Genomic DNA, 16,552 nt, shown 5'->3' on the forward strand with positions numbered 1-16,552 from the left:
CCTCTCCCCACACCTGCACCTGTTCCTGAGCATCTCTTCTCCTCTCCCCACACCTGCACCTGTTCCTGAGCATCTCTTCTCCTCTCCCCACACCTTACCTGTTGCTGAGCATCTCTTCTCCTCTCCCCACACCTTACCTGTTGCTGAGCATCTCTTCTCCTCTACCCACACCTGCACCTGTTGCTGAGCATCTCTTCTCCTCTCCCCACACCTGCACCTGTTGCTGAGCATCTCTTCTCCTCTCCCCACACCTGCACCTGTTGCTGAGCATCTCTTCTCCTCTCCCCACACCTGTACCTGTTCCTGAGCATCTCTTCTCCTCTCCCCACACCTGTACCTGTTCCTGAGCATCTCTTCTCCTCTCCCCACACCTGCACCTGTTCCTGAGCATCTCTTCTCCTCTCCCCGCATCTGCACCTGTTCCTGAGCATCTCTTCTCCTCTCCCCACACCTGTACCTGTTCCTGAGCATCTCTTCTCCTCTCCCCACACCTGCACCTCTTCCTGAGCATCTCTTCTCCTCTCCCCACACCTTACCTGTTCCTGAGCATCTCTTCTCCTCTCCCCACACCTGCACCTGTTCCTGAGCATCTCTTCTCCTCTCCCCACACCTGCACCTGTTCCTGAGCATCTCTTCTCCTCTCCCCACACCTGCACCTGTTGCTGAGCATCTCTTCTCCTCTGCCTGCACCTGCACCTGTTGCTGAGCATCTCTTCTCCTCTCCCCACACCTGCACCTGTTCCTGAGCATCTCTTCTCCTCTCCCCACACCTGCACCTGTTCCTGAGCATCTCTTCTCCTCTCCCCACACCTGCACCTGTTGCTGAGCATCTCTTCTCCTCTGCCTGCACCTGCACCTGTGGCCCGTGGATGAACACACTTGCTCCCTTTGCCAGGACAGACGCCAGGAGCAGGGCTACGCCTTGGGCACAAAAGTCTTAAAGATGTATGTGCAGGACTCGCCTCACTCACCTCACCCTCACTCCTGCCCTCTTGACCCTGTCTTTATTGAATATTTTGTTCATCATGGGTTTTTCACATTGTGATTTTTTTTAAAAAAATGTTGCATCCCATTATTATTTACCTTGATGACCAAGAATTTTGGGGCCCCCTCAACTGTTTTGACCAAGGCAGCTGCTTCACTTTCTTCGCGCTGGTCCCCGCTCGAGAACAGGTCATCCCCAGCACAGCCATCAGATTCTCACCCTTAGCTTCTCCCAAGCCGGAGTTAGCCCCTGTGCACCACGACCCCACACCCAGGTGGCACAATTCGTCATTGAAGGTCCCATTGGTGCACTTTCCACTCTGCCTGAGGGGAACGAAATGCACCCTACCCTTCCCCAGTGAGAAGGAGTCAGTAGGAAACTCACAGTTCGGCTCTCTCCAAAGAAACCCCCTCTCCAGAGTCCAGCATTTTCCCTCTTTTTGTGCAGACCCTGTTTCGGTGCTTCTCCCTGTCACTTTGGAATACACACCTACTTTGCACATCCTGATATATGTGTTTTCTAATTGCTGTACCAAAAGAAAAAAAAATGCACATCATCTGTTTGGGCACCATGTCTTTTGCTCCTTACTGGGTGTATATACGTCATTTGGCTTAGTGTCTTGGTGGTTAACAGGCACTCAGTGAATATTTGCAGGATGAACACACAAATTACAAGCACTGGAAAATTTCTGCTGAGAAAAACAAACAAGAAAGACAGAAGCATATTAAGTCCCAATTCCATGTATTGCTTAGTCAATCCTAAGGCTAACTTACAGATGCAAATGAGCCCCTGTTTTTAGGCAAGTTCATTCTCTCTATAGTTTGTCCCCAGCTTCGGTCAAGAAGGCATCTTTTTATTTTTTTATTTTTTAAAAAAGATTTTACTTATTTATCAGAGAGAGAGAGAGCATAAGCAGGGGGAGCGGCAGGCAGAGGGAGAAGCAGGCTCCCCACTGAGCAGGGAGCCCAATGCGTGACTCGATCCCAGGATCCTGGGATCATGACCTGAGCCGAAGGCAGACGCCTAACCGACTGAGCCACCCAGGCATCCCAAGAGAGCATCTTTTTAAAGCACAAAGTCCGTTGTTGAAAACATAACCACATAAACTTCCACCATGCGAGCATCATGACCAAAAGCCCCAAAGTCTTTGGTGATTTCTATTTTCATTTGGAAAAACAAAACAAAACAAAACACTGGAGTGGGCAGAGTTTGCGCAGGAAGGAAAAATCCAAGTTATCCTTTTCTGTCTTTCCCCAGGAGCCAAAGAAGCAGCTGTTATATGATATACCCCCCAGCCCCCAAAAGGCAGGACTTGGTCCCTTGGCCAGCCAACCACATGTAAGTATGACAAGGCACAGAGATCTGATGCTAGGAAAATGTGAGCATCCTCTGGGACGTTTTATCAGCTTGGTCAAAATTGGGAATGCAAATTCCTCATAGCAGAGCTTATTTCATTTGAAACTCCTGATGGCAGTGGTATTAAGGAACAGGTTGAGTAATGTGGTTTGGGCAAGTCCTCTATCTTCTCCGTGCCTCAGTTTCTCATGACAGACTAATTGTGAGGATTGAGATAATTCTCGTGGAGAACCTCGTACAGGTATAGTGTTTGGCACAGAGCAAAAGCTCAGTAGATCTTAGGCAAATTCTTCTTCTTCTTCTTCTGTACCTCAGAGATATGTTGTGTTAAGGTAGATTTTTATTTGTTTATAAGGGACATGCCTTAATTTGAAAATCTGTTCATTGTCGAATTGTCACACATTTACAATACATATACCTATGCCCAAGTTTTTTGGGGAAGGCCCTAAAAAACATCTCTGAAGTGTTGTGAGAGATGCATAGGAGTTTGTTAGAGGGTAAGGAGCGGGTCGGGAGGGCATGTAGAACAGAAGGACTGGTTTGGGAAAAATGAACTACAGTGGACTAAGGGAGCACTCTGAGTTCAGGGGAAGGTGAACCGCCGGGGTGACTGGACCCACAAGGAAGCTGGTGGCCGCCGTGGTGGGGAAGCTTAAAGGTGGGTACAACCAGATGATGAAGGGTCTTGAGTGATCATGGCAATGGGGAGCCACTGAAGATGCTTGAGGAAGGGAGTGACAATCAGATTTGTAAGAAGCACAGTACCCAGCACTTAGTAGGTCCTCAGTGTAATTGCACCTTTGTCAAATGAGTCGCTCAAACCCTCTTTTTATTGCTACTGACCTGGGCATTTTTGTGTGGTTCTTCACAGGGGCAGAGTGCTCCCCTGGTGTCGGCAATTGCCGTGAGGCGAGGCAGCTACAACACGTTACCAAGCCTCCAGAAATCAGAATGGATTTATGACACACCAGTGTCTCCAGAAAAAGCCAATGGCAGAAATGCATCTTTGAGCAGCTTTGTGGAAGAATCAGAGCCCCACACTCCACCCAGGTATATGTCCAGCTTCCAGAATCCTCCAAACAGCAGAGCAAGGTCCCTCTATCCACACCTGCCTAAAAATGTGCCCATGCAGAAAAAACTCAGCCTTCCAGAAATTCCTTCTTATAAATCCCTGGCACCCAGGGACACATTTCCCTTGGACGAGGGCGCTGGTTACAAGGTGCCTTCAAGCTTTCTGAACCCCCGGGTGGAACAGAAGAACACCAAGCCAAACATTTATGACATCCCTAAAGCGATGCGGAGCGGCCCCCCGGCCGTGAAGGAGCTGGGGAGAGTCAGCGGGGCTCCGGAGAATGCCCCGGACCGCAGCTCCTCGTGGTTCCCTGGCCAGGCCCCCTCGCTGTCTCCGGAACCGGACAGGTTGTCCGTTTCCAGTTCTGACAGCAGAGCCAGCGTTGTTTCCTCGTGCTCCTCCTTGTCCACGGACTCCTCGTCTAGCTCCTGCTCGGAGGAGTCAGGAAAGGAGCTCTCCTTGGACCCGGACTTGGCCAGAGAGACGGTAGCAGCTCTGCAGCACGAGGTGGCCGGTTCTGTCGCCAGCCTGATGCTCTTCGTCAGCAGGAAGTGGAGGTTCCGAGACTACCTGGAGGCCAACCTCAGCGCCATCCGCAGCGCCGCTGACCACGTGGAAGAATCTTTGAGAGCATTCCTGGATTTTGCCCGTGGGGTCCGTGGGACGGCCTGTAACCTCAGCGACACTAACCTTCAGGCCAGAATTAGGGACCAGCTACAGACCATCTCCAATTCCTACCAGATCCTGCTTGGAACAAAGGAAAGCCTGGATAGCTGCAATTGGTCCTTGGAAGTCCTCGCGACGGACAAAGTCCAAAACAGCCTGGATGACCTCGAGAGATTTGTCATGGTGGCGCGGATGGTTCCAGAAGACATCAAGAGGTTTGCCTCCATTGTCATTGCCAATGGGAAGCTCCTTTTCAAGCAGAACTGTGAAAAGGAAGATACCTTGCAAATGACCCCCAATGCACAATTGAAGCTTGCAAAATGCACCCAGCTTCCCCAAAGGGAAATTGAATCATACCAAAGAAGTGCTCCTTTTAATAAACAAAAGGAAAGTGAACACTCCCCTGAGCTACTAAAGAAAAACGGGACAATTACCTGTGAACTGGTGAGTTCAGGGTGGTATAATAGAAGGAGGCTTTCAAATTTCATCTGGAGGGGTCGCCCATCAGATGCTAAGAGCCTTTCACTAATTGTTAGATAGTTCAATAATTGGATATTTATTATCCAATAATAATAATAAAAATATCCAATTATAGAACTATAATTATAGAACTATAATTGGATATTGAAAGATAATGATCTTTCAATAATTTTTGAGAGACATTGGTTCCATTTAAAAAAAATTAAAATTCATGGAAGTAATGTTCTAGATGAAATCTTATTAAGAAGTAAGATAAACACTTCAATATTAAGGCACGTAGGATGTTCTGGAAGCTCCCAAGGGATAGTTTATCTCTAATACTAGGGTTAGGAAGGTCTTTGAAAACCTTTTGAAATCCGTTCCTTGAGCACCTTTTTTTTAATCTCACTCCCCAGTTTCCTTGCATTTTTGAAAGTTATTGATTTAGTCATTGTCTTTGTGTGTCTTAGAAACAGAAGAGGAAGTGTAAACACTCTTCCAAATTGTGCATGGTCTTAGCAGCCTCCAGACTGCAGTTACTGTTAGAAATTCTTTGCTGCATGAGTTCAGACATTGTAGAAAGGGAACTTCTGGTTCAAGGATTGCAAGTGCCAAGAGGCACAGCACGTAACCTGGGGACAACCTTGGCCCTTTTAGCCCCAGTCTTTTTTTTTTTTTTTAGTGGCATTTTTTATTGTTATGTTAATCCCCATACATTACATCATTAGTTTTAGATGTAGTGTTCCATGATTCATTGTTTGTGCATAACACCCAGTGCTCCATGCAGAACGTGCCCTCCCCAATACCCATCACCAGGTTTAGCCCCAGTCTTGTGTGGTCTTCTGTTAAAATACCTGCTGGTTGGTGTAACAGCTTTCACACATTCTAGAGAAGCTAGAAACATGGGTATTTTTCATTCCCTAATTTAAAGATGTAGATATAGATAAAGAGGTATACTATACACAAATATAAATATAAATATATATATACAATTTTTTAAAAACTCACGTGTCCAGAGCGCCTGGGTAGCTCAGTCGGTTAGGCGTCTGCCTTCAGCTCAGGTCAGTCCTGGGATCAAGCCCCACGTTGGGCTCCCTGCTCAGTGGAGAGTCTGCTTCTCCCTCTCCCTCTGCCTGTCGCTCTGCCTACTTGTGCTCTCTCTCTATCTCTCTGTCAAATAAATAAAAACCTTTAAAAAATGTTAAAAAGATAAAAAACTCATGTGTCCTTGTATCAAGCCATGTTGGTAGGCAAAATTCAGCCCTTGGTCTTGCAAAGTCTCCTTTGTTGAAAAAAAGGCATCAGCCCTCTGAAACTAATAATATACTATCTGTTAATTAACTGATTTTAAATTTTAAAAAAAGGCATCCGGAGGCAGAACCATTGACAAAAATATAAAGAAAAATGCTCAAGTTTTAAAGTGGACTTAAATACCTCTGTACAGTGTAAAAACCACTCACGTTGGTAATTGGAAGGGATTTTATTTTTCAGAAGCTGCCTAACCTAGAAGAGACAGAAAAACCCATCTTGGAAGGAAGGTTGGATGAAACCGAAAACCTCGAAGGACAGGTAAGTGATAGGGCTGGCTCTCCCGGACTTCTGACCCTTTATCGCTCGAGATGTCTCCTGCTATGAACAAGTCGGCATTCTAGCCATGACCCCTTTGGGAGTAGATGTTTTTGTGACAGTTTTTCCTGTTTGCAGTAGAAGGAGCCCTGAACAAGTCCAGTGAACCCCAGTATGTGGAGCACGATTCTTGAACCATTAGTGACATAGTTCTCGGTGGTCTGCAGGTTTATCACGGGTGGGACTGACATGACCTTTGACATCCTCTTTTAATGCTTCTGATTACAATAGAAAAACTGTTTTGGTTTGGAGCTTGTGTATCATCAACACCTCTTTGACACTCGATGTTCTTCCTTTTTTTTTTTTTTTTTTTTTAGTCAAAGATGTTATCATTGTGCTTATTTTTTTGGTTACCTTCTACTTGCGGCAAATGACAATGATTTTCCAGTTACCAATCTGAAGAGTTTCCATTAAACTAGTATAAGTAAAACCAGTGGATTCCTTTAAAGACAAAGATGAAGCAAGTCAGGTTAAGAGGGAGGCAAAAAGGGCATAACTTGTGAAGGTTGTCTGAATACCTGAAGCCTGGGGATCAGTGAAACAGATCAACTCCCTGGCTGGGGGTGGGTGGGGGTAGAGGAGGGAAGGACAAAGATGTCTCATGACATGGACAAGATCATTCGTCTTCTCAGGGGCAAACTAGAACGAGATCCCTAGGCTGGAAGTCCTAGGTCAGGGAGCCAGCATGGTCAGGTCCTGGGGAGGGATCCCCTCTGTTTTCTAATTCTGTCCTCTCATGGCAGAGAGCAGAGAAGGAAATGAGCTCTGACAAGGGCATAATCCCATAACAGGGCCCCACCCAAAGGACCTCATCCAATCCCAGGTACCTCCCAAGGGCTCATCTCCTGCTACCTTCACGTAACAGGGTAGAGTTTCAACACACGAAGTTGGGGGGCACAAAAGTCAGACCCTCTCACACTGTCTGAGTGCTTCCAGGCTGTGAGTTTTGAGATCGCAGGTGGATGAGAGAGCGAGCAGTTTAACAAAAAGACTAAGAATTCAGACTTAGCCGACTCAGCTTAGAGCGCCAGCTCTTCATTTTGCTACATGAATGACCACGGGCAGCCCCCTCACTTCAGAGAGCACCAGTCTCCCCACCTGTCCTAACAAACGGGGTTTGGGTGATTACCTGGAGGGGTTGCCACTAAGTTAGATGCTGAGAACCTTTCAACAGTGCCTAGGCTTTGGAAGACATTGGTTCCACATTTCAGAAAATACAACTCATGGAAGTAAAATTCTAGATGAAATCTTACTAGCAAGTTGGAGAAATATAATATCAAGGCAGATAGGTCAGCATATTTGGATTTCTTCCAGAAATTTTGGGGGCTCAGGTTTACTGCCGATGTTGGAATTAGAAAGGATTTTTTTTTTAATCCTTTAAAATCTGTTCTTTGAGTAAATTTTAAAATCTCACCATCAAGTTTTCTTTTATTTTTTAAAAGATTTTATTTATTTATTTGTCAGAGAGAGAGAGCACAAACTGGGGGAGCGGCAGGCAGAGAGAGAAGCAGGCTCCCCGCTGAGCAAGGAGCCCGATGCAGGACTTGATCCCAGGACCCTGGGATCATGACCTGAGCGGAAGGCAGACGCTTAACCGACTGAGCCACCCAGGCATCCCTCTTTTATTTTTTTTGAAGTTATAGATTTAGTCATTGTCAATGTGCTTCTTGGGATGGGCTGCTAATGGTTTGTTGAGAGTATTGAATAAGATTTTATATATTTAACATGTAAGATTATATAGACAACACAATAGGTAAGATTGTATATATAAATACTATAATTTATATGTAACAGTGCTTTGAAAAGATTAATTTGTTAGGCAGATGGTGCACTGTGGGGCATCCCAAACAAAACTGTATTTTTTCTTACAAAAAGTCTAGAAAATTGAGCAAAATAGGAAACAGGAGACAACCGCAGCCTGGTGATCAAATCTGTCTCTTATCAATTGTTTTCTTCCCTTTTCCAGGATCCTAGCTCCCCTATCCCACAGCCTTTGAGTCAGCAGAATCCCGAGAAGAGATTCCACCTTTCTGAACACTGCCGGCTCTATTTTGGGGCGCTCTTCAAAGCCATCGGCGTGTTTAACAGCAGCCTCAGCAACAGCCAGCCCCCTGAGATCTTCATCACGCAGAGCAAGCTGGTCATCATGGTGGGGCAGAAGCTGGTGGACACGCTGTGCAAAGAGACACAGGAGAGGGACGTGCGCAACGAGATTCTCTGTGGCAGCAATCACCTTTGCAGCCTGCTCAAGAACCTCGCGTTGGCCACCAAGCACGCCGTGCTCAAGTACCCCAGCCCTGCAGCCCTGGGGCACCTCCAGGCCGAGGCCCAGAAGCTGGAGCAACACACTCGGCAATTCAGAGGGATGTTGGAATGAGCCTCCTTCCCCCTCTTTCTCCCTCCCTAAGGTTAACCTCTTAGCTTCAGCTTCCCAGCCCCAACCTGTGCAACTCTGTCCTATGGGCAAAGCCAGCCTAGGGATGCACTGATGGGCAGAAGCTGGTATTACCAAGTGGCTAAACAACCCCAGGACGTTGGCTTATGCTGCAGAGAGCCAGGTATTAAGTAAGAACCTTGCTAAGTTTTTAGCATAGCATGTGGGGTCAGTGTATGAAGTGATGTTGTAGAAACCAATTTTATATTGGTTGAATGTATGCCTGCTTTAAATTCATTCATTCAATATTTATTTATTGGGCATCTACTTATGTCAGATTCTAGGTGCTGGGCATATAGCAGTGAATCATACAAAGGCCTTGTCTTCAGGGAGCTTACCATCTAGTGGGGAGATAGACGATAAGTGATGAAGAATTACATACACAATGTGTCAGGTGCTAGGGAGACAGTAAAGGAGGAGAGACTTATTTTCAAATGATGAATTTCTGTTGCATCTGTTAGCAAATGTGATAAGTTTTTCATTTTGGACTGAATTAATTTTGTGAGATTTGGTACAAATTCTGTATCTGCATCTTATACAACATATATATATATATATAACGTATGTGTGTGTATATATATATATATGCTATATATATATGTTCTATTTTATCATAACGGAGTTAAAGATGCATGTCATATTTACAACACAACATGTTCTGTTGGGTTCCTTATTAATTTATTTTGTATATAATAGCCTATGTTGATAAATTCAGTATGTTTACTCAGAAAAAGCTTGTGCTTCAACAGTCTCAAATCTGTTACCATTTATAAAGTTATGTAAATATAATCATGAATTTAAGCATTCTTCGTAGCAATCCTTTCTTTGGAAGAGGTGGTGATCCATGTCACCCAGATTCTGGTACCAAAGCAAAGCCATCAATGTTTACTTTTCTTATTCAAATGCTTCTCCCCAAAGTGTGCAGGGAGATGCAGTAGACACCAAGTGCCCATGCACGAGGCTAGTATGGCAAAAACAAAGCCATCACTCATGGTGGTGCAACCAGAAGGTGTGGTGTGGACAGGATATCCATTGCTGGGCACAGATCTGAAAGTGGTGCAGAGCTCCCCTCAAGGCAAACCACCTCCTCTTCCTCTCCTTGCAGCTGGGTCTTCAGCTCATGTTGCTATGGTTACATCATCTTTACTTCACTTCAAGTGAAGGTCCATGTCTCCTATACACATCTCAACCACTAAACACCTTTGTAGCCTGGAACCAGCAGCCTCAGGCTGGAAGTCATCTGAAATGTCACCAGCCTGCCTGCTACTCGGCACTTAGTAGGCACTTCTAAATGGTTGACTGTTAGCTGATTATTTTCACCGAGTTACTCCTAGGGTCTCTAAAGAAAGACCGTATCTTTGTGAGGCTTGCTTGGTTCTCTAATTTAGAACAGAGAGGCCACATTCTTTGAACAGCTGTGATCTGTATTGGTTAGGACTCCTTCTGTTGCAAGTGATCAAAAACCATATCCAATCTTTCTTAAGCAATAAAGGAAATTAATTGACTCAAGTATCTTAAAATAACCCAGGGGCAGACTGGGTTCAAGGTCGGCTGGTGTGGGTGCCCAGTTTCTCAGTCCCACTTTCTCTGTGTTAACTCTCATGATTGCAAGGTGGCTGCCCCAGGTTATGTCCTTGGTTTGTGGCCAGAAGAGAAGAAAGAGGCTTGATTCTGCTTGGACTAGCTTAGAACAGGTGCCTGTCCCTGAAAGCCCCACAACAAGGAGGGCATGTAGTACCCAGGTTGACTTAGACTTGGGATTCAGCCCTCCACACAGGCGCATGTGTCCCGAGAGAGGGAAAGAATAGCCCTGCCAAGAACTATGACATGTCTGAGATTCCCCTACTTTATATTATTTTTTTTAAAGATTTTATTTATTTATTTGACAGAGAGAGAGACAGTGAAAGAGGGAACACAAGCAGGGGCAGTGGGAGAGGGAGAAGCAGGCTTCCTTCCGAGCAGGGAGCCCGATGCGGGGCTCGATCGCAGAACCCTGGGATCATGACCTGAGCCGAAGGCAGACGCTCAACGACTGAGCCACCCAGGCGCCCCTGAGATCCACCTATTTTAAATTAACAAGTTAGCCTGTCAATTTCATGGATGTTGCAAGAAGACAGAAGATTCTGGGATCAGAGACTATGTCTGGGGCCCCCAAGACCACGGCTAGGTCCAATGATTCGCAAGGAGGAATCCCAAGACTCAGCATTACGTTCGTACTCACGGCTCTGATCTATTACAGTGAAAAGAGACAGCAAAGGGAAAGGCTCAAAGAGTTCAGTACAAAGGAAATCAGGCTCAAGTGGCCAGGAGTCCTCTCTCCCTGGTCACACGGGACACTTTTAATTCCCTCAGCAACAAATTGTGACAGCACCGGTGAGATGTTGCCAGCCAGGGCAGGTCACGAGAGCCTCCCATCCAGGGTTTCCATGGGGCTGATCATGTAGGCAACCTGTACATGGCATATCCCCGAATTCCAGACTCTCGAAGGCAAGCAGGTGTCCAGCATGAACCACATTATTTGTACAAACAGCTTAGGCACGCTGACCCATTCTCATCAACTCTGGGGATGGTGGGCACCCTCCCCAAATCCAGGTTTTTATAAACAACCAAAGGCCAAGCTTGCAAGCCAGCCTTTCTAAGGATATTATTGACGCCTGCTATGTTAATTCTTCTGCCCAGAGACAAAGGATTTTCCTTACAGCCTTGCAAGCAGCTTGTGCTTCATCTTTATATCATTTCCACCTCAACCCAAGTCCCAGGGCAGAGCAAAACAGGATGCAGATGAGGCTATGCACACACTGAGTTTGTGTCAAAGCCAAAGAACTCAGCATAGGCAGCCCCAGTCTTTCCCAATGACCTCTGTGCAAACCTGATCAAGTCTTGCCTCAGAGCAAGACATTGTCTTTCTGATACTGGACAGCAAACACACCTGCGTTTCTGCTCTGGAGAGAGACATGATCTTTGTCTTCCCAGGGCGTTTGCTAAAAACCGCCTTGAAGAGGTAATTCAGAACAAAATGTCATCAATGCCTCTGCTCAAAGGACATGCAAAAATGCAAAGGCCCCAAGAACCGTGTCCCAACAGGGGCCCCAACCCAAGTCGGGAATGTTGTTGGAAGAAGGGCGGCGGGCGGGGGGGTGGGCGGAGGGTGTTGCAGGGAGGCACCAGGACTTGTTTACTCCAGCCGGCAAGATGATTTTTGCACCATAGTAATAACAACGGCATGTATTTATTAAGTGATTACTACATTCCAGACCCTGTTCTAATGCTTTAGTTGTTTTTACTCTTCCGGTCCTTCATATGTGAGAGGCTCTAACAGGTAATCAACAGATCCCTATTGCTTTCAGAACACTACAGATGTATGTATGTAGATAGGCAGGTAGATAAACATATAGGGAGACATATCTGTCTATATTTTTTTTTGTCTCTACATGTATTTTGAGACGAGTTCAAACCAAGGGCCTTTGTTGACAAAGTACAAAACCATTGGGTTGAAAATAATAAAAGCTGCTGTTCTTAGCTAAATGTGTTTCCTTCCTTTTTTTTTTTTTGAAAGAGGGCAGTTATGAGATGAGTTTCCTCTAATTCGATAGGATAATTGCTTCTGAAAAACATTTAAAAGAAGAATATTGCATTTTTTAACTTTTAGCAATGTTTTGCTAAGTAGTTTTCTTTCATGCCCAGAATTCTGTGCTGCTTCCTTTCAAGGTAGGAAGAGGAAATGGTGGGTGGTGTGGTGGTGGTAGCAACTTGACCTCAATTAAGTTAAATTTCATCAGGAGGATGGAAGTGGTGAGGAGCCTAGTTGAGAGATCTTCCAGTGTGACAAGCCCTGGGGAGCTGGGTTTCTGGTTTGGGGGCAACTATCCTTTTTTAAAAAAAATAAAATATCTTTTTAAAATTTTATATTCTCCCCAAGGATGCACCCAGGTCTCCAAAGGCTGCCCATTTACAAAAGTTGCCCGTTTGTATAGGTGATTGGCTAATGCCTTTTTCCTTTTGTTCGTTCATTGAACAAATATTCATTGTGCATCTCCTATCTACCTGGCCTCTACTGATCACTAGAGGAACTGCAGGGGACAAACCAAAGCTTCTGCACCTTGCAGCCTTCATTCCAGCTGAGGGGGATGGGAAACCAGGGCCAGGATGAGGTGGGGTGAGTGAGGCACTCTCCTTAAAATCAAAATATAAGGGGGCACCCAAAAACTTAGTAATCAAGATACATTGTATTTTGATGCAGTATTTTTAAAAATCACAATCAATGCAAAGAAGTCCATGTTGAACAAGATATCAAAATTTAAATTTATAACGCGAGGTCAGTGGCGGTAAGTGCAATGCAGAAATTAAATCAAGGTGGGGGTAGTGGATAGAGAAATGGACAGGGGGTGCTCTTTTACTGGGAGAGGTCGGGGAAGGAGCTCTGCAGAGATACCGCCCCCTCCCGCCAGGAGCAGACGTTGAGTCACTCAAAGGAGACAGCCTGGAAAACAGTGGGAAATGAGTGTTCCTGAAGAGGGAACCGTGAGGCAAGTACCCAGAAGTGGAAACGAACCTGGAGCTCTCAAGGGAGAGATGGGGCCAGTGTGGCTGGAACCCAGAGAGGGAAGGGAAAGTGGGTGACATGATCTGGGATGGGTAGCCAGAGGCCAGTTCATGGAAGCCCTGTGTATTCCTGAGATATGTTTAATGTTTCCCTAAAACTGCAAACTAAAAGTAATTTTTTTTTGTCTTGAATTATGTCGGGATTAATTACTTCTAGTTGTCCACTTTATTTGACTTTAACCCTCTTTGGGACATCCTCAGAAGTGTAACTATACGTGATGGTTGTGAGACTCTTAAAGAATCCTAACACACAGCCGTTTGTTGTTGTTTTTTCATGCTAACTCTTAAAACGAGTCACTCTGCCTGTCTGCCTTGTCCAGACAAAATTGTAAACAGCTATGGGAGAGCGCATGGGCAGTACTCACCGGAAGTCAAACCCTCAAGGTTCGGAAGGCTGGAACATTTGGGAAAGATTGTAATGGGCAGTAGGAGCACTTAGAGTACTTGTTCTTAGCTTGGGCCTCAGTGGGTGATGCATGAAATACATAGATGTGTAAACAGTAGCAAAATTTTCTATGTACCACTGGATATTTTTCTGGGGAATAAGTCCAAAGTTTTCATCAAATTCTCTATCAAGTCCAATAACCCCAAAGAGGTTAAGAAATACTGGTTTTGCCACAGGATGATGGTTTTCTCTTTCCTGGTTTTATTCCTCTCCTGCCCTTTAAATCCACAGTTTGACCGGGGTGAAGTTGTCATCAAAGATCCTTGTAAGGGAATATCCTGTCTCAGTTCACTCAGCAAAGGCAGTGGAAAGCAATGGCAGCTAATGATACCAGTTTGTCTACTGTGCTGAGAACAAAATGGCTCAAATCACGGAAAGCCCTGAGCATAGGACCTGATACTCGCAGCCAGCTCTCAACACAAATTAGTTGCTGTTGATGATACTAACTCTACAAAAGCTTAAGCTGTGTATCGTCTACAGCACAGAGCAGCCTAAAAACCAATATTCTAAATGAGGAAACCAAGGAGGAAGAGAAAAAAAAATTCAGCTGCCCGAGAGCTTCAACATCCACCCAGTTGGCCCTGCTGGGCTTCACAGCAGCTTTTGGGGAGAGGTTAAAGAACACGGCATTTGTAGTCACATGGGCCTCATCTGAGAAAGCCTCTCATCTTGTACTCCTTTTACTCGACTGCTGTGGGCCCCTGACCCAAGACTGTACACCTCAGTCTCAGGTTTCTCATTTGGAAAATGGAAGGCATTATACCCCCTACCTCCTAAATTATGAAGACAGAGGAAACAATGATCCAAATCTCCCAGTGCACAGTCATGGTTTAATAAAGAGTAGTTATTTTTATTTTCATTTCTCCAAATGAACTCAGGGAGGGGAAGATTGAGTCTCCAGAAAAGGGCATTGGTTTGAGAGTCTGTTTAAAGATCTTTGCATTTATGCTATTCTGTAACTTGATTTTCTGTCCTTTGGGGACAGAGGGGGGAAAACTAATATTGTAACCCAGTCCTAGCTCTCCCTCTTACTAGCTGTGGGACCTTGGGCAAGTCCTTTGATCTTTCCCAGCTTCTATTTCCTTACTTGTAAATGGATTCTTATAGTACTTACCAGTTTTAGGGTCTACCAAAACTGGACTTGTCACCCTCCTTGAATGTGTCAGTACTTCCTTTTTGGTTTATTGAGGAAATGAATATTGAGTGTGCCAAAGGTTCTTCCATGCACTGGGGACACAATGGGGACTAAAGCAAAGTCCCTACCCTCACAGACTTTACAATATCTGTGACTGGTATAAAAATAAATCATAAGGTGGGGCGCCTGGGTGGCTCAGGCGTTAAGCGTCTGCCTTCGGCTCAGGTCATGGTCCCAGGGTCCTGGGATCGAGCCCCGCATCCGGCTCCCTGCTCAGCAGGAAGCCTGCCTCTCCCTCTCCCACTCCCCCTGCCTGTGTTCCCTCTCTCGCTGTGTCTCTCTGTCAAATAGATAATAAAATCTTAAAAAATAAAATTAAAAAATAAATAAATAAATCATAAGGCAATGAGAGACCAACGAATTAAAGGATTGATTTTCTTTTAATTCCCATTAATTGCAGTAACAGATAATCCTATGTTACAATCCGTGAAGTTTTCATATCCACATATTTTCTGTTCCCAACTGGGGAATATTTCAGATTTTTTTTTTTTTATGTCTCATTTTGGTCAGCAAGGTAACATCCAATTACGTAGGTCCACCTTACTCGCTGTGGTTAGACTTTCCCCTAATATTTATAATAATTAAAGGAACAACTGGAAAAATAGTCAAGAGCATAGAAGCAGACAGTCATGGATTTTAGCAGGGATTTTGCAAGGGATTTGGGTTCTCGTTACAGACGTAGTACAACGTGTCTCTCGGAAAAGGCAGGTAAACATCAGTGTGGCTTTTATACCTGCCTCTGTTCAGTATACCTGATTTTTAATAAAAAAAATAAAGGAGGCTGCGAATCAAATACATGCACATACAGACTCCTTGCAACTTTTCCTCTATAGACCGTATGCACGGCAGTGTCAAAATTTCAGGCCTTAGAGAATCTTACGTCCCCCAGAATCTCCTATAACAGCACGTCACAGGATTTGTTGTGAGTGCTGAAGTCACCGTGGTGCTCCATAAAAAGTTCTCACTTAAACACCTAATTGTTATCTGAAATAACAGATGCCATTCACCTGCATCGTTAATTGCATTAACAAAATGCGGCCCTTTCCCTCGCAGCGCTCAGAGCGCGGGGATGTGCCAGACCCACAGTCAGACACGCTGGGGTGGGACGGGGCCCAAGAACGGGGGTGCTCTTTAGTCACCCCTGCCCCCTAAGCGCGGCGAGCGGTCGCCACGGTGCATCAGAAACCCTGCACCCACCGGAAGGAGGAAGGAACCGGCCGAGCCGGGAGACGTGGACGCTCCGCCAGCCCCTGGGAGTGCAAGGACTGGCTGGAGCTCCGGCAGCCCTAGCCGCGGCGCCTCGCCCAGCGCCTAGCGACGCTCTCCATGGCAACCGGGGCTTGGCAACGGGTCCGCCCCACTGCGCCTCGGCGGGCGTGGTACGTCATCCCTGCGCGCCGGAAGTGACTGCAGAGGTCGCCAGGGACCCCCGGAAGTGGTCGCTGCGGGATATCGCTACTGACTCTGACTCCTGGCTGGCGATGGGTTGCGACGGAGGAACAATCCCCAAGAGACACGAACTGGTGAAGGGGCCGAAGAAGGTTGAGAAGGTCAGCGACGTGGGTCCGGTGGGGACCAGCGGTAGGGGGTTCTCCAGGGAGCGAAGGAAGGGCGGGGAGCTACCGACGTTCCTGACGCTGCCGTGCTCATTTATCTCATTTGGAGAACTCAGAATTAACAACAATATTAGTATCAGACTTTTATTGAGTGCT

General features: G+C 45.9%; 2 protein-coding genes across 4 annotated transcripts in view; both read left to right on the forward strand.

The window, feature by feature from the left end:
• Positions 1 to 10,105, forward strand: part of CASS4 (Cas scaffold protein family member 4) — a 41,013-nt gene extending 30,908 nt beyond the window's left edge. For both annotated transcript variants that reach the window (XM_036121031.2, XM_078057320.1), the window contains exons 4-7: positions 2,243 to 2,323; positions 3,213 to 4,523; positions 6,030 to 6,107; positions 8,131 to 10,105. In XM_036121031.2, coding sequence (XP_035976924.2) covers positions 2,243 to 2,323; positions 3,213 to 4,523; positions 6,030 to 6,107; positions 8,131 to 8,541 — 1,881 coding nt within the window. In that variant the 3' untranslated portion in view covers positions 8,542 to 10,105. The remainder of the gene's footprint in view (positions 1 to 2,242; positions 2,324 to 3,212; positions 4,524 to 6,029; positions 6,108 to 8,130) is intronic.
• Positions 10,106 to 16,238: 6,133 nt separating this feature from the next.
• RTF2 (replication termination factor 2) overlaps positions 16,239 to 16,552 on the forward strand; it is a 38,691-nt gene continuing 38,377 nt past the window's right edge. For both annotated transcript variants that reach the window (XM_036121045.2, XM_036121046.2), the window contains exon 1: positions 16,239 to 16,390. In XM_036121045.2, the coding sequence (XP_035976938.1) occupies positions 16,322 to 16,390 (69 nt within the window). In that variant the 5' untranslated portion in view covers positions 16,239 to 16,321. The remainder of the gene's footprint in view (positions 16,391 to 16,552) is intronic.

Source organism: Halichoerus grypus, chromosome 10 (assembly GCF_964656455.1).
Source record: "Halichoerus grypus chromosome 10, mHalGry1.hap1.1, whole genome shotgun sequence".
NCBI lineage: Eukaryota > Metazoa > Chordata > Mammalia > Carnivora > Phocidae > Halichoerus > Halichoerus grypus.